The sequence below is a fragment of the Gasterosteus aculeatus genome, chromosome 6 (assembly GCF_964276395.1).
Source record: "Gasterosteus aculeatus chromosome 6, fGasAcu3.hap1.1, whole genome shotgun sequence".
NCBI classification, from domain to species: Eukaryota; Metazoa; Chordata; class Actinopteri; order Perciformes; family Gasterosteidae; genus Gasterosteus; species Gasterosteus aculeatus.
This window is the reverse complement of record NC_135693.1, coordinates 11069815-11089556: the sequence shown is the minus strand read 5'-3', so window position 1 is coordinate 11089556 and position 19742 is coordinate 11069815. Positions and strand designations below refer to the sequence as shown.

The 19742-nt window shown below is 41.1% G+C and overlaps 2 protein-coding genes across 2 annotated transcripts in view; one reads left to right on the top strand and one right to left on the bottom strand.

Moving 5' to 3' along the window:
• Positions 1-14394, bottom strand: part of antxr1d (ANTXR cell adhesion molecule 1d) — a 68782-nt gene extending 54388 nt beyond the window's left edge. The window contains exons 1-4 of the mRNA XM_040178130.2: positions 13943-14394; positions 10711-10782; positions 10559-10630; positions 10243-10324 (exon numbers count right to left, since the gene is read on the bottom strand). Of these exons, the coding sequence (XP_040034064.2) occupies positions 10243-10324; positions 10559-10630; positions 10711-10782; positions 13943-14109 (393 nt within the window). The 5' untranslated portion in view covers positions 14110-14394. The remainder of the gene's footprint in view (positions 1-10242; positions 10325-10558; positions 10631-10710; positions 10783-13942) is intronic.
• Positions 14395-15580: 1186 nt separating this feature from the next.
• znf488 (zinc finger protein 488) lies at positions 15581-19552 on the top strand. Its single transcript, XM_040178132.2, has 4 exons — positions 15581-15821; positions 16543-16762; positions 17032-17260; positions 17381-19552. Exons 1-4 carry the CDS (start codon positions 15811-15813, stop codon positions 18430-18432), a joined length of 1512 nt encoding a protein of 503 aa, XP_040034066.2. The 5' UTR covers positions 15581-15810; the 3' UTR covers positions 18433-19552.
• The last annotated feature ends 190 nt before the right edge of the window (positions 19553-19742 follow it).

Genomic DNA, 19742 nt, shown 5'->3' with positions numbered 1-19742 from the left:
ACCCCACCCAATCCAATAATTTCAAAATAAAAGCCCCATGGAGGGAATTTTTACTGTAATGTTTGTGATGAGGCCTATTAATTAAAAACTTCTTAGTTTGAATAACAAACATTCTGTCTCCCAACCCCCCCTCACCCAATTCCATCATTACAAACTAAAAGCCTCAATGATTATCTGTACCTTAACCATGAAGTGGTTTCGTTGAAATACGCATTGCTCTTTCAAATACTACTATAACCACTACGAATATTACTAGTACTTCTAGTAGAACTACAACTGATACTTCTACTACCATACTACTAGTATTTCTACTGCTATTAATACAACTACTACTAATGTTATTAAAAATACTACTATGGCTAATAGTATCAGTATTCCAGCTGTTTCTACTGCTATTGATACTAAACCGACTTCTACTGCTAGTACTAATACCCAAATTACAACTAACATTACTACAAACAATTTTAAACCTCTTTTTATTCATCTCAGCTTTTGTTATTTCTGTACTTTTTAAAATTCATTTAAGCTCCTGCAACTTCTGTTTTGCAATATTTCACATTTATTTCAGCTGTTTTCATTTCTGCTTTTTCAGCAAATCTATTGAAATTCCTTTCAGCTTCTCCCATTTCTGTATTTTCAACTATTTCAAATTAATTTCAGCTTTTCTAATATCTTTTATTTCAGCAAATGTATTCAAATTCCCTTCAACTTTCTGTATTTTCAGCTATTTTCAAATATTCAGCAAATGTACTCAAATTCCCTTCAACTTTCTGTATTTTCAGCTATTTTTAAATATTCAGCAAATGTATTCAAATTCCCTTCAACTTTCTGTATTTTCAGCTATTTTTAAATATTCAGTGCAGCTTTCAGCTTTTTGCATTCCAACGCATTTTCAGCAGGAAATGCCTTTTCTAGTTAGTTGGAATGCTTTAAGCATTCCAAGTATTGTTCTTCGAATCTTTATTTCCGACTTATACTTATTATTCTTCTATTTCTTCCGTGGCACCTTTCAACTCCTTCACACTTTCAGCTATTAAAATCCTTCAAATATTAAAATGTTCAGCTTCTTTCTGGCTTCCGGGCTATGACTTTTCAGCTTTCTACCTCTTAAACTTGAATTTATATAAATCAATAATCGTTAATATTTTAACATGGTTTTCAAATGGAGTTTGCTTTTCAAATCCTCTTCAACTTCTTCAACTTTCAGATTTTTCAGCTTCGCCAATCTTTCAGCTACAGACACCATTTCAACTCTCAAATGTTGACACAGGTCTCAACTATTTTATGAAAAAAACTGCTTCTTGATATCTATTGTACTTTTTTCATAATCACTGATTATGTTTCACTAGTTCTTCGCTCCGTTTCTGACTTTTACATGAGTGTGTATTGCGTCTGCTAGAGTGGAGAGCTCGAGGCTAGAGTGTGGGGCATCGCAGGAATCTGGTTAAAAAAATATGGAACTTCTGTCCTTGCAGCCAAAGTATACACCCTAGAGGCTTCATTTCTTCAGATTAATGAGGGCATGGTTGTGCTGATTGGATTAATGTGTTCATGGAATCCCAGAGTTTTTTAGTTTTGGCGCAAGGAGTGTTTGAGTGACACAACCTCTGCCAAAAGCCCCATAGGCTCCAATACAAATCTGCCGACATATTTCTCACAAAAATCCACAAGGTACACGTTCTGTCAACGGCCATATGAGCCGTATTTATTACCGGACAGACATAAAAAGCACATCCACGCGTTCGGTAGAGTCTTGGGTCTCATACAAACGCCGTATTTTTTAGATAGCTGTTATAGTTTCGCGCTGGTTCCCATTTGTTTGAGGTGTGGATTCTGTGTAACTTGCTGCCATGTCTCTGCCTTTTGCAGCCGCTCGTTAATGAGCACAGGTGCGTCGTTGTCGTGGTTACGAGCACTCACACGCTGCAGGATCTGTCTGTGGCTCACAGCTGCTCCTATGACCTGATTAGTGGAGTCACATGACGCAGCTATGCTTTCTGTCAACAGACCAATATGATAAAGACACTCGCCCCCCCTCCCCCCTCCACCCTGACCTCTGCTCACTGTTAATCACTCTCAGTCAGTATGTCTGTCTATTTCTCCTCTCTCTCTCTCTCCCTCTATCTCTTCCTCACCACCCCTCCCTTCCTCACCCTCTCACCTTCCCTCCCTCTATCTACACCCCCCACCCCACCCAATCCAATAATTTCAAAATAAAAGCCCCATGGAGGGAATTTTTACTGTAATGTCTGTGATGAGGCCTATTAATTAAAAACTTTTAAGTGTGAATAACAAACATTCTGTCTCCCACTACGAATATTACTCGTACTTCTAGTACTACAACTGATACTTCTACTACCATACTACTAGTATTTCTACTGCTATTAATACTACAACTACTACTAATGTTATTACAAATACTACTATGGCTAATAGTATTCCAGCTGTTTCTACTGCTATTGATACTAAACCTACTATTACTGCTTATACTGCTAGTACTACTAATACCACAATTATAACTAATACTACTACTAATATTACTACAAACAATTTTAAACAAATTTAAGCTCCTGCAACTTCTGTTTTTAGAAAATCTATTGAAATTCAGCTTCCCCACTTCCTGTATTTTCAGCAGTTCTTTAAAATAATTTCAGCTATTCTTATGCCTCTATCAACAGCAATTTTTTAATATTCATTTCTGTATTTTTTTGCAATATTTCAAATTTATTTCAGCTGTTTTCATTTCTGCTTTTTCAGCAAATCTATTGAAATTCCTTTCAGCTTCTCCCATTTCTGTATTTTCAGCAATTTCAAATTCATTTCAGCTTTTCAAATATCTGTCATTTCAGCAAATGTATTCAAATTCCCTTCAACTTTCTGTATTTTCAGCTATTTTCAAATATTCAGTGCAGCTTTCAGCTTTTTGCATTCCAACGCATTTTCAGCAGGAAATGCCTTTTCTAGTTGTTGGAATGCATTGAGATGCATTCCAAGTATTGTTCTTCGAATCTTTATTCTTCATCTTCTATTTCTTCCGCGGCACCTTTCAACTCCTTCACACTTTCAGCTATTAAAACCGTTCAAATATTAAAATGTTCAGCTGCTTTCTGGCTTGAGGGCTATGACTTTTCAGCTTTCTACCTCTTATGCTTGAATTTATATAAATCAATAATCATTAATATTTTAACATGGTTTTCAAATGGAGTTTGCTTTCAAATCCTCCTAAACTTCTTCAACTTTCAGATTTTTCAGCTTCGCAAATCTTTCAGCTACAGACACCATTTCAACTCCCAAATGTTCACACAAGTCTCAACTATTTTATGAAAAAAACTGCTTGTGGATATCTATTGTACTTTTTTCATAATCACTGATTATGTTTCACTAGTTTTTCGCTCCGTTTCTGACTTTTACATGAGTGTGTATTGCGTCTGCTAGAGGGGGACCTCGCGGGCTAGAGGGTGAAGCAGTGCAGAAATCTGGTTAAAAAAGTATGGAACTTCTGTCCTTGCAGCCAAAGTATACACTCTAGAGGCTTCATTTCTTCAGATTAATGAGGGTATGGTTGTGCTGATTGGATTAATGTGTTCATGGAATCCCATAGTTTTTTAGTTTTGGCGCAAGGAGTGTTTGAGTGACACAACCTCTGCCAAAAGCCCCATAGGCTCCAATACAAATCTGCCGACATATTTCTCACAAAAATCCACAAGGTACACGTTTTGTAAACGGCCATAGGAGCCGTATTTATTACCGGACAGACATAAAAAGCACATCCACGCGTTCGGTAGAGTCTTGGGTCTCATACAAACGCCGTATTTTTTAGATAGCTGTTATAGTTTTGCGCTGGTTCTCATTTGTGTGAGGTGTGGATTCTGTGTAACTTGCTGCCATGTCTCTGCATTTTGCAGCCGTTAATGAGCACAGGTGCGCCGTTGTCGTGGTTACGAGCACTCACATGCTGCAGGATCTGTCTGTGACTCACAGCTGCTCGCTCCTATGACCTGATTAGTGGAGTCACATGACGCAGCTATGCTTTCTGTCAACAGACCAATATGATAAAGACACTAGCCCCCCCTCCCCCCTCCCCCCTCCACCCTGACCTCTACTTACTGTTAATCACTCTCAGTCAGTCAGTCAGTCTAATTCTCCTCCCCTCTCCCTCTCTTCCTCACCACCATTCCCTTCCTCACCCTCTCACCCTCCCTCCCTCTATCTACACCCCCCCACCCCACCCAATCCAATAGGTGCGCCGTTGCCGTGGTTACTCGTAAACACGCTGCAGTATCTCTGTGTGTGACTCACAGCTGCTCCAATGACGTGATTAGTGGAGTCACATGACGCAGCTATGCTTTCTGTCAACAGACCAATATGATAAAGACACTAGCCCCCCCTCCCCCCTCCCCCCTGACCTCTACTTACTGTTAATCACTCTCAGTCAGTCTAATTCTCCTCCCCTCTCCCTCTCTTCCTCACCACCATTCCCTTCCTCACCCTCTCACCCTCCCTCCCTCTATCTACACCCCCCCACCCCACCCAATGCAATACGTGCGCCGTTGCCGTGGTTACTCGTAAACACGCTGCAGTATCTCTGTGTGTGACTCACAGCTGCTCCAATGACCTGATTAGTGGAGTCACATGACGCAGCTATGCTTTCTGTCAACAGACCAATATGATAAAGACACTCGCCCCCCCTCCCCCCTCCACCCTGACCTCTTCTTACTGTTAATCACTCAGTCAGTCAGTATGTCTATTTCTCCTCCTCTCTCTCTCCCTCTATCTCTTCCTCACCACCCCTCCCTTCCTCACCCTCTCACCCTCCCTCCCTCTATCTACACCCCCCCAACCCACCCAATCCAATAATTTCAAAATAAAAGCCACATGGAGGGAATTTTTACTGTAATGTTTGTGATGAGGCCTATTAATTAAAAACTTCTTAGTTTGAATAACAAACATTCTGTCTCCCACTACGAATATTACTCGTACTTCTAGTACTACAACTGATACTTCTACTACCATACTACTAGTATTTCTACTGCTATTAATACTACAACTACTACTAATGTTATTACAAATACGACTATGGCTAATAGTATTACAGCTGTTTCTACTGCTATTGATACTAAACCTACTATTACTGCTAGTACTACTAATACCACAAGTATAACTAATACTACTACTAATATTACTACAAACAATTTTAAACAAATTTAAGCTCCTGCAACTTCTGTTTTTAGAAAATCTATTGAAATTCAGCTTCCCCACTTCCTGTATTTTCAGCAGTTCTTTAAAATAATTTCAGCTATTCTTATGCCTCTATCAACAGCAATTTTTCACTATTCATTTCTGTATTTTTTTGCAATATTTCAAATTTATTTCAGCTGTTTTCATTTCTGCTTTTTCAGCAAATCTATTGAAATTCCTTTCAGCTTCTCCCATTTCTGTATTTTCAGCAATTTCAAATTCATTTCAGCTTTTCTAATATCTATAATTTCAGCAAATGTATTCAAATTCCCTTCAACTTTCTGTATTTTCAGCTATTTTAAAAAGTTCATTTCAGCTTTCAGCTTTTTGCATTCCAACGCATTTTCAGCAGGAAATGCATTTTCTAGTTTCAACTTATTATTCTTCTATTTCTTCCGTGCCACCTTTCAACTCCTTCACACTTTCAGCTATTAAAATCCTTCAAATATTAAAATGTTCAGCTTCTTTCTGGCTTCCGGGCTATGACTTTTCAGCTTTCTACCTCTTAAGCTTGAATTTATATAAATCAATAATCGTTAATATTTTAACATGGTTTTCAAATGGAGTTTGCTTTTCAAATCCTCTTCAACTTCTTCAACTTTCAGATTTTTCAGCTTCGCCAATCTTTCAGCTACAGACACCATTTCAACTCTCAAATGTTCACACAAGTCTCAACTATTTTATGAAAAAAACTGCTTCTTGATATCTATTGTACTTTTTTCATAATCACTGATTATGTTTCACTAGTTCTTCGCTCCGTTTCTGACTTTTACATGAGTGTGTATTGCGTCTGCTTGAGTGGAGAGCTCGAGGCTAGAGTGTGGGGCAGCGCAGAAATCTGGTTAAAAAAGTATGGAACTTCTGTCCTTGCAGCCAAAGTATACACTCTAGAGGCTTCATTTCTTCAGATTAATGAGGGTATGGTTGTGCTGATTGGATTAATGTGTTCATGGAATCCCAGAGTTTTTTAGTTTTGGCGCAAGGAGTGTTTGAGTGACACAACCTCTGCCAAAAGCCCCATAGGCTCCAATACAAATCTGCCGACATATTTCTCACAAAAATCCACAAGGTACACGTTCTGTCAACGGCCATAGGAGCCGTATTTATTACCGGACAGACATAAAACACACATCCACGCGTTCGGTAGAGTCTTGGGTCTCATACAAACGCCGTATTTTTTAGATAGCTGTTATAGTTTTGCGCTGGTTCTCATTTGTTTGAGGTGTGGATTCTGTGTAACTCGCTGTCCTGTGTCTGCCCTTGTGCAGCCGCACAGGTGCGGCGTTGTCATGGTTACGAGCACTCACACGCTGCAGGATCTCTGTGTGTGACTCACAGCTGCTCCTTGTGACCTGATTAGTGGAGTCACATGACGCAGCTATGCTTTCTGTCAACAGACCAATATGATAAAGACACTCGCCCCCCCTCCCCCCTCCCCCCTCCACCCTGACCTCTTCTCACTGTTAATCACTCAGTCAGTCAGTATGTCTGTCTATTTCTCCTCCTCTCTCTCTCCCTCTATCTCTTCCTCACCACCCCTCCCTTCCTCACCCTCTCACCCTCCCTCCCTCTATCTACACCCCCCCACCCCACCCAATCCAATAATTTCAAAATAAAAGCCCCATGGAGGGAATTTTTACTGTAATGTTTGTGATGAGGCCTATTAATTAAAAACTTCTTAGTTTGAATAACAAACATTCTGTCTCCCACTACGAATATTACTCGTACTTCTAGTACTACAACTGATACTTCTACTACCGTACTACTAGTATTTCTACTGCTATTAATACTACAACTACTACTAATGTTATTACAAATACTACTATGGCTAATAGTATTACAGCTGTTTCTACTGCTATTGATACTAAACCTACTATTGCTGCTTATACTGCTAGTACTACTAATACCACAATTATAACTAATACTACTACTAATATTACTACAAACAATTTTAAACAAATTTAAGCTCCTGCAACTTCTGTTTTTAGAAAATCTATTGAAATTCAGCTTCCCCACTTCCTGTATTTTCAGCAGTTCTTTAAAATAATTTCAGCTATTCTTATGCCTCTATCAACAGCAATTTTTTAATATTCATTTCTGTATTTTTTTGCAATATTTCAAATTTATTTCAACTGTTTTCATTTCTGCTTTTTCAGCAAATCTATTGAAATTCCTTTCAGCTTCTCCCATTTCTGTATTTTCAGCAATTTCAAATTCATTTCAGCTTTTCAGCAAATGTATTCAAATTCCCTTCAACTTTCTGTATTTTCAGCTATTTTTAAATATTCAGTGCAGCTTTCAGCTTTTTGCATTCCAACGCATTTTCAGCAGGAAATGCCTTTTCTAGTTCTTCTATTTCTTCCGTGGCACCTTTCAACTCCTTCACACTTTCAGCTATTAAAATCCTTCAAATATTAAAATGTTCAGCTTCTTTCCGGCTTCCGGGCTATGACTTTTCAGCTTTCTACCTCTTAAGCTTGAATTTATATAAATCAATAATCATTAATATTTTAACATGGTTTTCAAATAGAGATTGTTTTCAAATCCTCCTTCAACTTCTTCAACTTCTTCAACTTTCAAATATTTCAGCTCCGCCAATCTTTCAGCTACAGACACCATTTCAACTTTCAAATGTTGACACAGGTCTCAACTATTTTATGAAAAAAACTGCTTCTTGATATCTATTGTACTTTTTTCATAATCACTGATTATGTTTCACTAGTTCTTCGCTCCGTTTCTGACTTTTACATGAGTGTGTATTGCGTCTGCTAGAGGGGGACCTCGCAGGCTAGAGTGTGGGGCATCGCAGGAATCTGGTTAAAAAAATATGGAACTTCTGTCCTTGCAGCCAAAGTATACACTCTAGAGGCTTCATTTCTTCAGATTAATGAGGGTATGGTTGTGCTGATTGGATTAATGTGTTCATGGAATCCCAGAGTTTTTTAGTTTTGGCGCAAGGAGTGTTTGAGTGACACAACCTCTGCCAAAAGCCCCATAGGCTCCAATACAAATCTGCCGACATATTTCTCACAAAAATCCACAAGGTACACGTTTTGTAAACGGCCATAGGAGCCGTATTTATTACCGGACAGACATAAAAAGCACATCCACGCGTTCGGTAGAGTCTTGGGTCTCATACAAACGCCGTATTTTTTAGATAGCTGTTATAGTTTTGCGCTGGTTCCCATTTGTTTGAGGTGTGGATTCTGTGTAACTCGCTGTCCTGTGTCTGCCCTCTTGCAGCCGCACAGGTGCGCCGTTGTCGTGGTTACGAGCACTCACACGCTGCAGGATCTGTCTGTGGCTCACAGCTGCTCCTTGTGACCTGATTAGTGGAGTCACATGACGCAGATATGCTTTCTGTCAACAGACCAATATGATAAAGACACTCGCCCCCCCTCCCCCCTCCACCCTGACCTCTACTTACTGTTAATCACTCAGTCAGTCAGTCTGTCTAATTCTCCTCTCTCTCTCTCCCTCTATCTCTTCCTCACCACCCCTCCCTTCCTCACCCTCTCACCCTCCCTCCCTCTATCTACACCCCCCCACCCCACCCAATCCAATAATTTCAAAATAAAAGCCCCATGGAGCGAATTTTTACTGTAATGTTAGTGATGAGGCCTATTAATTAAAAACTTCTTAAATTGAATAACAAACATTCTGTCTCCCACCCCCCCCCCCCCTCACCCAATTCCATCATTACAAACTAAAAGCCTCAATGATTATCTGTACCTTAACCATGAAGCGGTTTTGTTGAAATACGCATTGCTCTTTCAAATACTACTATAACCACTACGAATATTACTAGTACTTCTAGTAGAACTACAACTGATACTTCTACTACCATACTACTAGTATTTCTACTGCTATTAATACAACTACTACTAATGTTATTAAAAATACTACTATGGATAATAGTATCAGTATTCCAGCTGTTTCTACCGCTATTGATACTAAACCGACTTCTACTGCTAGTACTAATACCCAAATTACAACTAACATTACTACAAACAATTTTAAACCTTTTTATTCATCTCAGCTTTTGTTATTTCTGTACTTTTTAAAATTCATTTAAGCTCCTGCAACTTCTGTTTTGCAATATTTCACATTTATTTCAGCTGTTTTCATTTCTGCTTTTTCAGCAAATCTATTGAAATTCCTTTCAGCTTCTCCCATTTCTGTATTTTCAACTATTTCAAATTAATTTCAGCTTTTCTAATATCTTTTATTTCAGCAAATGTATTCAAATTCCCTTCAACTTTCTGTATTTTCAGCTATTTTCAAATATTCAGCAAATGTACTCAAATTCCCTTCAACTTTCTGTATTTTCAGCTATTTTTAAATATTCAGCAAATGTATTCAAATTCCCTTCAACTTTCTGTATTTTCAGCTATTTTCAAATATTCAGCAAATGTACTCAAATTCCCTTCAACTTTCTGTATTTTCAGCTATTTTTAAATATTCAGCAAATGTATTCAAATTCCCTTCAACTTTCTGTATTTTCAGCTATTTTCAAATATTCAGCAAATGTACTCAAATTCCCTTCAACTTTCTGTATTTTCAGCTATTTTTAAATATTCAGCAAATGTATTCAAATTCCCTTCAACTTTCTGTATTTTCAGCTATTTTTAAATATTCAGTGCAGCTTTCAGCTTTTTGCATTCCAACGCATTTTCAGCAGGAAATGCTTTTTCTAGTTTACACTCTTTGACAGAAGATAGTTTGGCACTCTTTTGATAGGATATAAATATAAACTCTTTCTACACATGATTTGTCTGTGCTTTGGATAATAAACTTTGACGTCATCTGAATTAAAAATGAGAACAATGTGCGGAATGATGCTTCATTTTGCAATGCCTCACTTAAATATAAACACCTAAAGCTTTTCAAGAAGCAGCCAGCAGTTTATGATCAGTTGATATTGTCCAGAATAAAATCTAACTAAAAACGAAAAAATGATTTAGGCTTTTCCAATGTTTTGCATGTTAAAAAGCTGATCCTCACCATCTCCAGGCCTAAGTTCATGAATGTGTCTCCTCCGGGGACCACCCTCCTCAGGGCTGTTAAGCCTCTTGTGATAGCTTCCCTGTAGGGTAAACAAACACTTTACTGATAACATTCCTTGGAATAATGCTTTTAAAGGAAGAGATATTATAGCAAAATGGGAGTTAAAAAATGAAAGGAAGAAACAGAAATGTATATATATATAATAGATGAATATAGATAGAATAAATATATAAACACTACAAACAAGATATCTCTTATTCTGGTGTAATTTAGGGAAATGAGAGTTGAGGTGTTGTTCGGGTGTGGGTCTTACCTATTCTCCGTCAGTTCCAGTATGATGGTTCCTTTTGTGGAGAAGACAATGAAAGACATTCGCAGCATGGGGCTGCAAACACAGTTGTTTAAAATAAACACAAGGAACAATAAAAAATATCCAAATTCATGAATGATTTATCTCGCCTGTACCTGATAAATTTCTCTGCTACCTGCTCAACAAATGAGTAAATCTCTTTCCAGTGATTCTTTACACTGCCAGATCTGAAAAACAACAAGAACACAACCGTGTAAGGGAAAGAAATGTGGGGAAGCACTGGCCAAGTATACCGAATAAAATACATAAACATGCTGTTTTTAGTGGTGTGAATAATGGACTGTGCTTTGGACTCTTTCAGATCAATTTCCGTGCAATTCAGTAGGCTTCTATTTAAAGTCTCTGGATATTTCCTTTTTTTTTAATGCAGTGATTTTTTGTCATTTTTCATTATGATGTTTCTTCTCAACTTTTGCATTGCTCTATGTAGTACAGTTCAGAATGTAAACCTGGTTAGGTTAGCGTGGGCAAACCAAGATAAAACCCTAACTACCCACCTTAACATCTGAAAAAGTAAACAAAACCTAAAAAAGGAGACGAGCAATCTATCAAAAAACCCAATTTGCGAGTAATGTCAGCTTTGCTTTTTTCAAAGAATATGATTCAAAGCTCATGTAGGTTTTGTAGAAATGTACAAACTGGGATTTCAATGGCCCTGACATCTTTCAGGAATGACCACAGCAGTTGATCGTTCCCACATTGGAAGACATTCCTCTGGCCACTCAGTCAAATTCCATTAGTTCGGACTGTAACCTGTGAGCCGGTCAGCCTGCTACATGGCGCTGTGTACGTGACAGTGTCCTTAATGAAGCCCGGTCCCGGGGGGGCTGCTAATGGGGGGCTAATTGCTGCTGGGCCAGAGGGTTGGGGTTAGACGGGGACAGATGTAGCCGGCTGCCTCTAGCAAGCGACCGTGTAGCAGGCAGCTGGCCCGTGTGTGTGTGTAGCATCTCTGTGTTTATGTGGGTATGCGTGACTGTGAGGGGGAACAGATGGTCCCGGGCAGCCGACGCAGTTTGACAACAGGTTGTCAGTCGGCAGAGTGAAAAGGCCGCGACGTGAACAACCGAGGGATGAAGAAGTAACACTCATCAGGGGTAAATGTGTGTGTGTATGTGCGTGTGTCAGACTATATGAGGTTGAGTGTCTATTCAAGGATGCAACAGCAAAAGACAGGGCTAGGTGTGTGTGTGCGTGTGTATTTGTGTGTACCACAAAGGGCTGAGCTGGTTGGGCTGACAAAGGCTCTTTTTCTGTTTCACCAGTCACTTGCTGCTCCCCCTGATCCTTTACGAGGACATGATCACAGTCCTGATCCAGGAGCTCTTTTATCTTGTCCGTATCTTATGAGTCACAAAGTTTCACTGATACACAACCGAGGCTCGGTTTCAATCCAGTGTGCAGTACAGAAAGCATCTGTCTGCCAAAGTTAAACAAAAGCGTTCTTTTCATCAAACCGAGTGAGGCAAGGGGCTATAAATGACCATTATAGCGTTATTGGTCCTTTGTATGGAAATCATTGCTTAATTCATTACAATTTGCAGGTATTGCCATGTGCATTTTCTATTTATTTTTTTATTTGAGGGATTCAAATACAAACAACCCCGGCCCAGATACTGTATAAGTGTTGGATTATTTTGTTAAGAAAGTTTTAATTCTTAGCAAATCTACTATAAATTCAAAGTTTGTTCACTTTAAAGACTGCTTTTATTTGAGCTATATAGCCGGCATCAACCAGTTCAGCAATGAATCTTTCAATCATTTTGTTTGCTATCAGAACAGGATCACCTTGTGTCTGTAAAAACAGATGAATGTTTGTGGGCCGCCTGCTATTTGCTACAGGTCCAAATTCTGTGCAGTTAAGGAATGTTTTCTTTCTTTCTGTGTGCAGAGATGCATCAAGCACAGCAAACATGAAGATCTGCGTAGACACGTAGAAGCATCCGTAATGGATGATTTCTCTGCGTTCTCTATCACTGAAGAGTAGATTAGGTCACCGTGTGGCATTTAAGATCTGAAAAACAACAAGATTTTTGGCAAATATAATGCAAAAGCTTCCTGGAGGCATGCTGAAGCATGCATGTCGTAGAGCCTTGGCCATGCATGATGGGCTCCATGCACGCTCCTCGGAAAGGTTTTTAGCAAAGGGAAAAGACTGTAGAGGGTCTGCCAGATGTTGGCAGTGAGCATGCAAAAGATCATAGAATGTGCAAAAAACAAGATAACATGTGATGTTAACGTGTTCAGTTAAGTGGTCCCCATAGGGCAACTGGGGACATGCAACATGGACAGCAGCGCAGTCTGAAACTGCAGAGGGACCCTGTAACTAATACAGCCAGACCATTAAGGAAGGAAAACATCCTCACTGACCATGAAGCCTGAACATTTGTACTTTTAAGACATATATTAAGTCAAGTGTGCTTGTTAGGGCTGCAAGGTACTTTTCTCTTGATAATAATCTTAAGAGTATTGTCTGTTTTATTAAAACATGGTCCTGGGCACTAAGAGGTATAAGTGAAGGCTGGTTCGCAGGGATTCAAATCATAATCATCATCGCTCTCTCATACCTAATTTCCTGTCGGCCGTGCTGGCTTCAATCAAATCAAGACAACGAGCCAACAAAAACTAGCATATTTTATGAGGCACATACATGCCTCATAAAAGCAACGCTTTTGTTGTTGCAAAACAAAAACAAAAAACAAACAACAACAACAACAACAACAACAACAACAACAACACAGAACAGGACTCTTCCCCGTCACCATGGCTGCTCCGGGACAGAGGGGAAGCCCAGCTAAATGGATCACCGGGCACATGGCACCGCGGCGGGGCCGCTGGCGCAGCTGTGTCCGCAGGCGTCATCAGCCTGAAACTCTATCCGCCCCGCTCGCCCTGCCCACATCCCGAGGGTGGAAGCACATCTGTGTGCCTCTCCACTTAGAACCGGACGAAAAGAAGAAAGTGTCCCAAAATAGTTTTACTCCTTTAAATACAATGCTGTATAAAATGTATGGATGAAGACGTATAAACACGGAGGGTTAAAGGGGGGGTTGGAACTGCTCTCCGTGTGATAGTCATTCCGTTATACGAGAAATCTCTCTCCGATTTCGGACTTATTGTGTGATACAGAACGCCAATGGAAATGTTAAGCTTGAATAGACAAATGACTTGGGTCAAACTCTGTAAATGTGGTTTTCTTTTAGCGCCACTACGACGGCAGGCGCAAAACCGGCCGGTGCGCTCCGCGTTTCCAAACCACCCGGCGGTCGCACGGCGATGCGCAGCGAGGAGAAAGTAACGAAGCCGTAAATAATATCGGACACTCACTTGTCCAGGACAAAATAGAGGTCGAAGGCGCCCTGACAGGACCTCTCCTCCCCCTCCTCCTCCTCCTCCTGTTGCGGCCCCTGTAACTCTCCTTTCACCGACGCATCGAGGAAGAAAAAGCCCAGCAAAGCCAGGGCGAGGAACGTGCCCGTCTGCTGCTTCGCCATCTTTCCCGGTCTCTGTTTTTTTTTCTTCCTGGTCCAGAACTGTGACACCTAAAGATCTTCACATTGTCTCTCTCTCTCGCTCAGTGGTGAGAGTATGTCGCTCTATTTCCCGGTGTTCCGTCGTGTTCGGTTGAGTGCATTTAGACTACACGAGCCTTGTTCGGTTCGAGCCGGGTTCTCCAAGTCTTCCGTTTCTGCTGAGGAGAAGAAAAAAAGAAAAAGGGAAAAGTGCAGCGAAGCAGACGGGAAGCATGATGGAGAGGAGCGACACCCGAGGACAGATACAAAACTCCACTTTTTACAAAAGAAACAAAACACTGAGATATATGGGGTGGGATAACTGGTGAATGGTTAGAAACCCTCCAATAAATCTGTCCATTGTCTTTTGTTTGTCAAACAACCTTTACAGGACTAGAAATCACACACAATAAACAATTCGTTGAAAGCGACGAAAGATTTATTCCTTCTGCGTTAGTTGAGGATATTTTGAGTTTTTACAGTCAATAATAGGTGGTAAATCTATTTTCTGTTTCTTGCATTGTGCCTCTGTTCACCGTCTCATGCATTTGAAAAATCAGGGGAACAGCAGAAGACAATTCAGTTATGGGCCTGGATGCAAATCGACCCATGATGTGATGCTGGAGGGTTTTCAGTGACCCGATCAAACTTCCTTATCCCAATGTCATCTTTTAGGCGACTGAGACTTGAAGGAATTCTATCTGACATAGAATGAAAAGGTCCCAGTTTATTGTGTAATTGCACAATTTAACCAGATGGCAGAAGTGTGCCCGAGGAGCTTAATTCCCTGCGAAGGTTTTTTTATGTGTTCCGGCTTTCTCATTACAGAAAGTTGGCTCAATATTTATCCAAAGGAAAGCTTTGATGCAGAACAATTCATTAAATGCTCATTAAACAGAAGTATTTAATTAATGAATAATGCATTTGCCCGATGGCAAACCCAGACCACCCTTCGTGCCATGTGGCCTATTTTACTATTTCCAATTATAAACCAGACAACTTCCACCACTCGGGTGACCAACACATTTCTCTGAATCACCAACAAGAACATCCTGAATATGTGTAAAGCACGAGAGACATTAACATGCCAGAAAGGCTTCATGCACATCTCAGGATTTATATGACCAAGATTGGAACAAGCTTGAGAGGTCTCGTTCCACAGGACGTGGTCCTCGTGATTTTTATGAAATGTGGGCGTAAAACTCAAATTGTCCAATTTATATACTGTAAAGGAACAAGAAACATCTTATTTAAAACGTTTAAACGTTTAAAGCGTTATTGTTTACAGCGGTGCACGGCGTGTCCACCGTCATCAGCTGCATTGGACGATAATGTGTATTATTGTTCTATATATGTTCTATAACTTCCCTGGCGGGGCACATATCCGCGTGCACTGAAAGGATTGTAAATCTGACATGGTAGGGTTTGCCAGTGGACTAAAGTCAAGCCGTGTGTACGCGCGTTTACGCCTGTGCGTGAGCGCGCGTGCTTCTACCAATGCAATGCGCCACGCTTCGGCGCGCTCCCCGAAGGGAATAAGTGGGAGTGGGAAAGGAGAGGGCGACACAGTACGGATGAAGATCCAGTCGGATTAAGTAGCTCGTCACCAAGGAACGGGAGCGCATCGTCACCGAGGTCCACTGCACCTGCTGCAACTTGCTGCCGCGCGGCACAAACGTCCTCATGTCCAGCGGGTGAGACGACACTATAAATGCACTCCTCTCTTTTCTTCACAGTCGTTTTTCCCCCCTGTCTTCTTATTTTTCATTTTTTACCAGGAACACGTATGGCGTAATTGGATTGCCACCAGATGATTCTGTTAATTTGCTGCGCAGTCAACTGTCAACGTTTTTAAAATATAAAACCCTAATGATGACTATGTCCAGGGGGGAATAATCAATAGGAATATATTCTTCCTGCGTAAAATGTGTTGATGAATTAGGATTAAGCATTTTTAACTTATCTTGCACGCAGAGGAGGCAGTTGGGGTTCACGGCAGATGGGGAGACAAAAGGAGAAACCGAGTGAAAAACTGAGACAAAGGACGTTAGAAATATTTTTGCTTCGACACCCGCAGCGTCTGCGTTACATTTGGAACGTTTTTATTTAAAACCAGAAAACCCGTAGAATACTGTACCGTCATTTAAAACAATAGTACATGCAGGACGACCCGCAGTGTGGTGAGCGTTTCCAAATGAAATAACGGAATGTTAGAACACAACCTATTTCTGTCAAATAGTCCAATTGTTCGCTCTATTTCAATGGGGAATAATGACGTTTTTACAGTTCGCATGATTAGAGTGTGATTTTATTAAAGACTAAGTTGGACTGGTAATTTTTTCTGCATCTTGTAGTACAATGATTGGTAACATATTTTACCTGCTCTTTCAATTAATGCCAACTCGTATATCACAGTTTTACGATGGATCACACTTTCCTGTCTCGGCCAATCTGGACCGGTGACAGCAAATTCATCCAGCATCCAGCGGACCTCTACACCAGCGTGCTCGTTACGCGCAGCATCCCTGCGGGCACATGCTTCGGTCCATGTGTGCTCCAAAACACCTTCTATGAGACCATCGCCTTCATAGCGCAGAAATCCAGCGATAAGACAGCGAAGTCATATGTGTTCAGGGTGAGTGGCGCACAATGAATAATTTCATAGAGCTTTGTTTAATGTACCTGAGCTGGTGAATTCATGACCATTGGATTTCTTGATTTAATTCGCAATGAATTTCCATAGTTTTTATGCTTTTTTATATAGTTTTATTTTATACGGCCTTTGTCATTGAGAGCTTGGATCTAATACTTTCTTTCTAATTCTTAATCGTTTTCATGAAAGTACATGATTGTAGGAAAAACATCCAGAAGCTTGAGCAAAATGTCAATGATGTCTGTCAACAGGTGGATCCTGAGGTCATGCGTAATTCTGCGCTAGTGCTGTCCTGGCTGCGGCTCGTGCAGGCTGCGCGTAATGGAGAGGAACAGAACACGGAGGCCTTTCTGAAAGCGGGTCAGCTGTATGTGCGGACCATCCGGGACATCCGGCAGGACGAAGAGCTTCTGGTGTGGTACGACCAGGAGCTATCTCACCTACTGGGCTTCACGGACATAACCAGAGGGCCAAGTGAAGGTGAGGCGAAGGGACCACGTGTGCCTTAAAACGAACCATCAGAGAATGAGCCATACTGTGTGACTTTTGGCAGGATGTAAATGTACATGTTGACATTTAGGGATTGCTTTTCTTTTTCAGAGTTCAAATGTGGAAGATGTAACCAGGCTTTTGAGAATGAGTATCCTTTCCTGGCTCACTGCCGATTCCTGTGTACTCAAGTAAAGACTGACACTTGGAGCCGCGAGCTTGACGTGCACAAGCACGTGGAAACGAAGAGGCCACACCGAGTGACAGATTTCCACAACATCGCCAGAGATTTGGAACACAGGAAATCTGGCATCAACGAGGATGCAGAGATTTTCCCCAAGAGAAGGAAATACGAGGAAACTCTCTGTCTCAAAGTGCGGAAAACGGTTCTTTTGGAAAAAACAAACATATCAAACGACGACAATATTACACCACTGATTAAGGGCTACGACCAGTCAGCGGGAGAGGCATCGTCCTCCGCGGGGAAAATGAAAGCAGATAAGATCAAACCGGATCATTTGGGATGTAAGAACGACGGCATTACGCAGGTAAGCGTGATGGAACCAGGCGAGAGCGCTAGTTTGCACTCAAGCGGAAGCAGTGCATTTTCTCTGGTCCTGTCCAACAATCGGGGTGAGCAGAAAAGCGCCTTCTGTAAACCAAGTAAAAGAACTTCCGCTAGTGACCACCAGGCGCATCTCAGCAGCGCTTCAACAGGCCCCTCTATCCGCCTGCAGGAGATGACTGATTCGTTCCCCTCCAGGACTGTTATGGGGTACAGCAATCTAATGGCGTCCAACATCCTAAGCAGTGACTTACATACTGTACCCTCACCGGTTGCGTTAAACAACGCTTTCCATTACGCGCCGGAACACTGGTCAAGGAGCGTTGGCGTCCAGCTGCAGAACACCCCCTCTCTCACCATCCTGCCCCCGACGTTCACCTCATTCGGCGTGTCGGTGCAGAACTGGTGCGCCAAATGCAACCTGTCTTTCCGCATGACATCCGACCTCGTGTTCCACATGCGCTCTCATCACAAGAAGGAGTTTGCGGCAGAGTCCCACGTGAGGAAGAGGAGGGAGGAGAAACTCACCTGTCCGATCTGCCACGAATACTTCCGGGAGCGACACCACCTGTCCAGACACATGACATCGCATAATTGAGATAAAAATGGACAAAAAAAACCACCCTATTTATTTCCCAAACGATGCTCGTATTTAACCGGTGTAGACTCCAGTTGTATCTGGTGAATGTAAGTAACTGTAGAGAAAACAAGAAAACGGACACACACGGCCGTCACCGCTAGATGGCGATAGAGTTGCGTTTAAGTTGGTCTCACTGCGGGTTTGTGTCTTTCCTTTCGCCCTGTTTATTAGGTTGGTGATTATTTTGTGCCTTATGGACCTCAGGAGGGAGGAAACACGGGGAGATCTCGAAAATAGCTCATGATTGTTATAAATATCCCGAGGCAATATTACCAGAGGTGTGGATTGAGTGTGTTTGCAGATGTGTTTCGAAATCTAAAATGACAGTGAAACGGATGTGTGGATGTGTGGAGTTTTTCTTTCTTTTCCTGTGGAAATATGTCTCCTTTGTGACGACACTGTCCTGAATGATACCACTGTAGTAGCCCCTGCAAGTAACCATTACATCTTCCTGCACTGCTTGACTGTAAGGCCAAACTATTGTTTAAAAGGTGCATCTGCATGTCATTTCAGATGTTTCACCATTCATTCATTTCAGGATGCTATTTGAAAGAGCTATGAGCTGAAAGCAATAGGTTCCAGGCTACCAACCAAAATGGAAATTATGTTTAAAAAGTTTCCATGGTTATCATTCATCCACAGACCTGGATGGGGTCCAAGTGACCCTTTGATTTTGTGAATTTGAAGTCACCCCATCCATAGTGAGCGACGAACGTCCCATTCAGGTCAGGCTGCCGACAGATGGACATAAATAGCCGCTTCTGTTGCAGGTAAATGAGGCGGCAAGAATGCATGAAGTTCATGGGAAAGTGAAGCCTCGACCCTTTTCAGTCCCCCTGTAACATAAGCAGGGGAGAGTTCATCCTCCAGTCTCTTCATTCTACAAACTGAAGATATGTTTTACTGGGACTGAAACCTACACGAGATATGAAAAACACACACTCTAAAAATCATCGAACAAAACTAAAACGTGTTCATCATCTCATTGTGTTTTAAAACCACATTTACCTTCAGCGCAAATAATATTTGTGTCAAGACTAAAATAGACTTCTTGTCTGAATAAATGTTTTGAAAGGTCTATGGAAACTGGTACGTTTTTATTTTCTAATGGAAAGAGAGGGTTTTAACTGAAATACCCATTGGCCCACATGATTGAATGGGCGATTGAGCGGCATAATGTCACTATTAAAGCTAATGAACAGAATTATTTGCTCTCACTCGACCATGATAAAGAGCCATTTCACCGCAATACACAGAAAATTCTCTGT

Bases quoted from the DNA above. Each gene is read 5' to 3' on its own strand.
- znf488 (XM_040178132.2), top strand. The intron at 16,763-17,031 runs GTGAGTGGCGCA...GTCTGTCAACAG, and splicing joins CGAAGTCATATGTGTTCAGG to GTGGATCCTGAGGTCATGCG. The intron at 17,261-17,380 runs GTGAGGCGAAGG...TTTCTTTTTCAG, and splicing joins AACCAGAGGGCCAAGTGAAG to AGTTCAAATGTGGAAGATGT.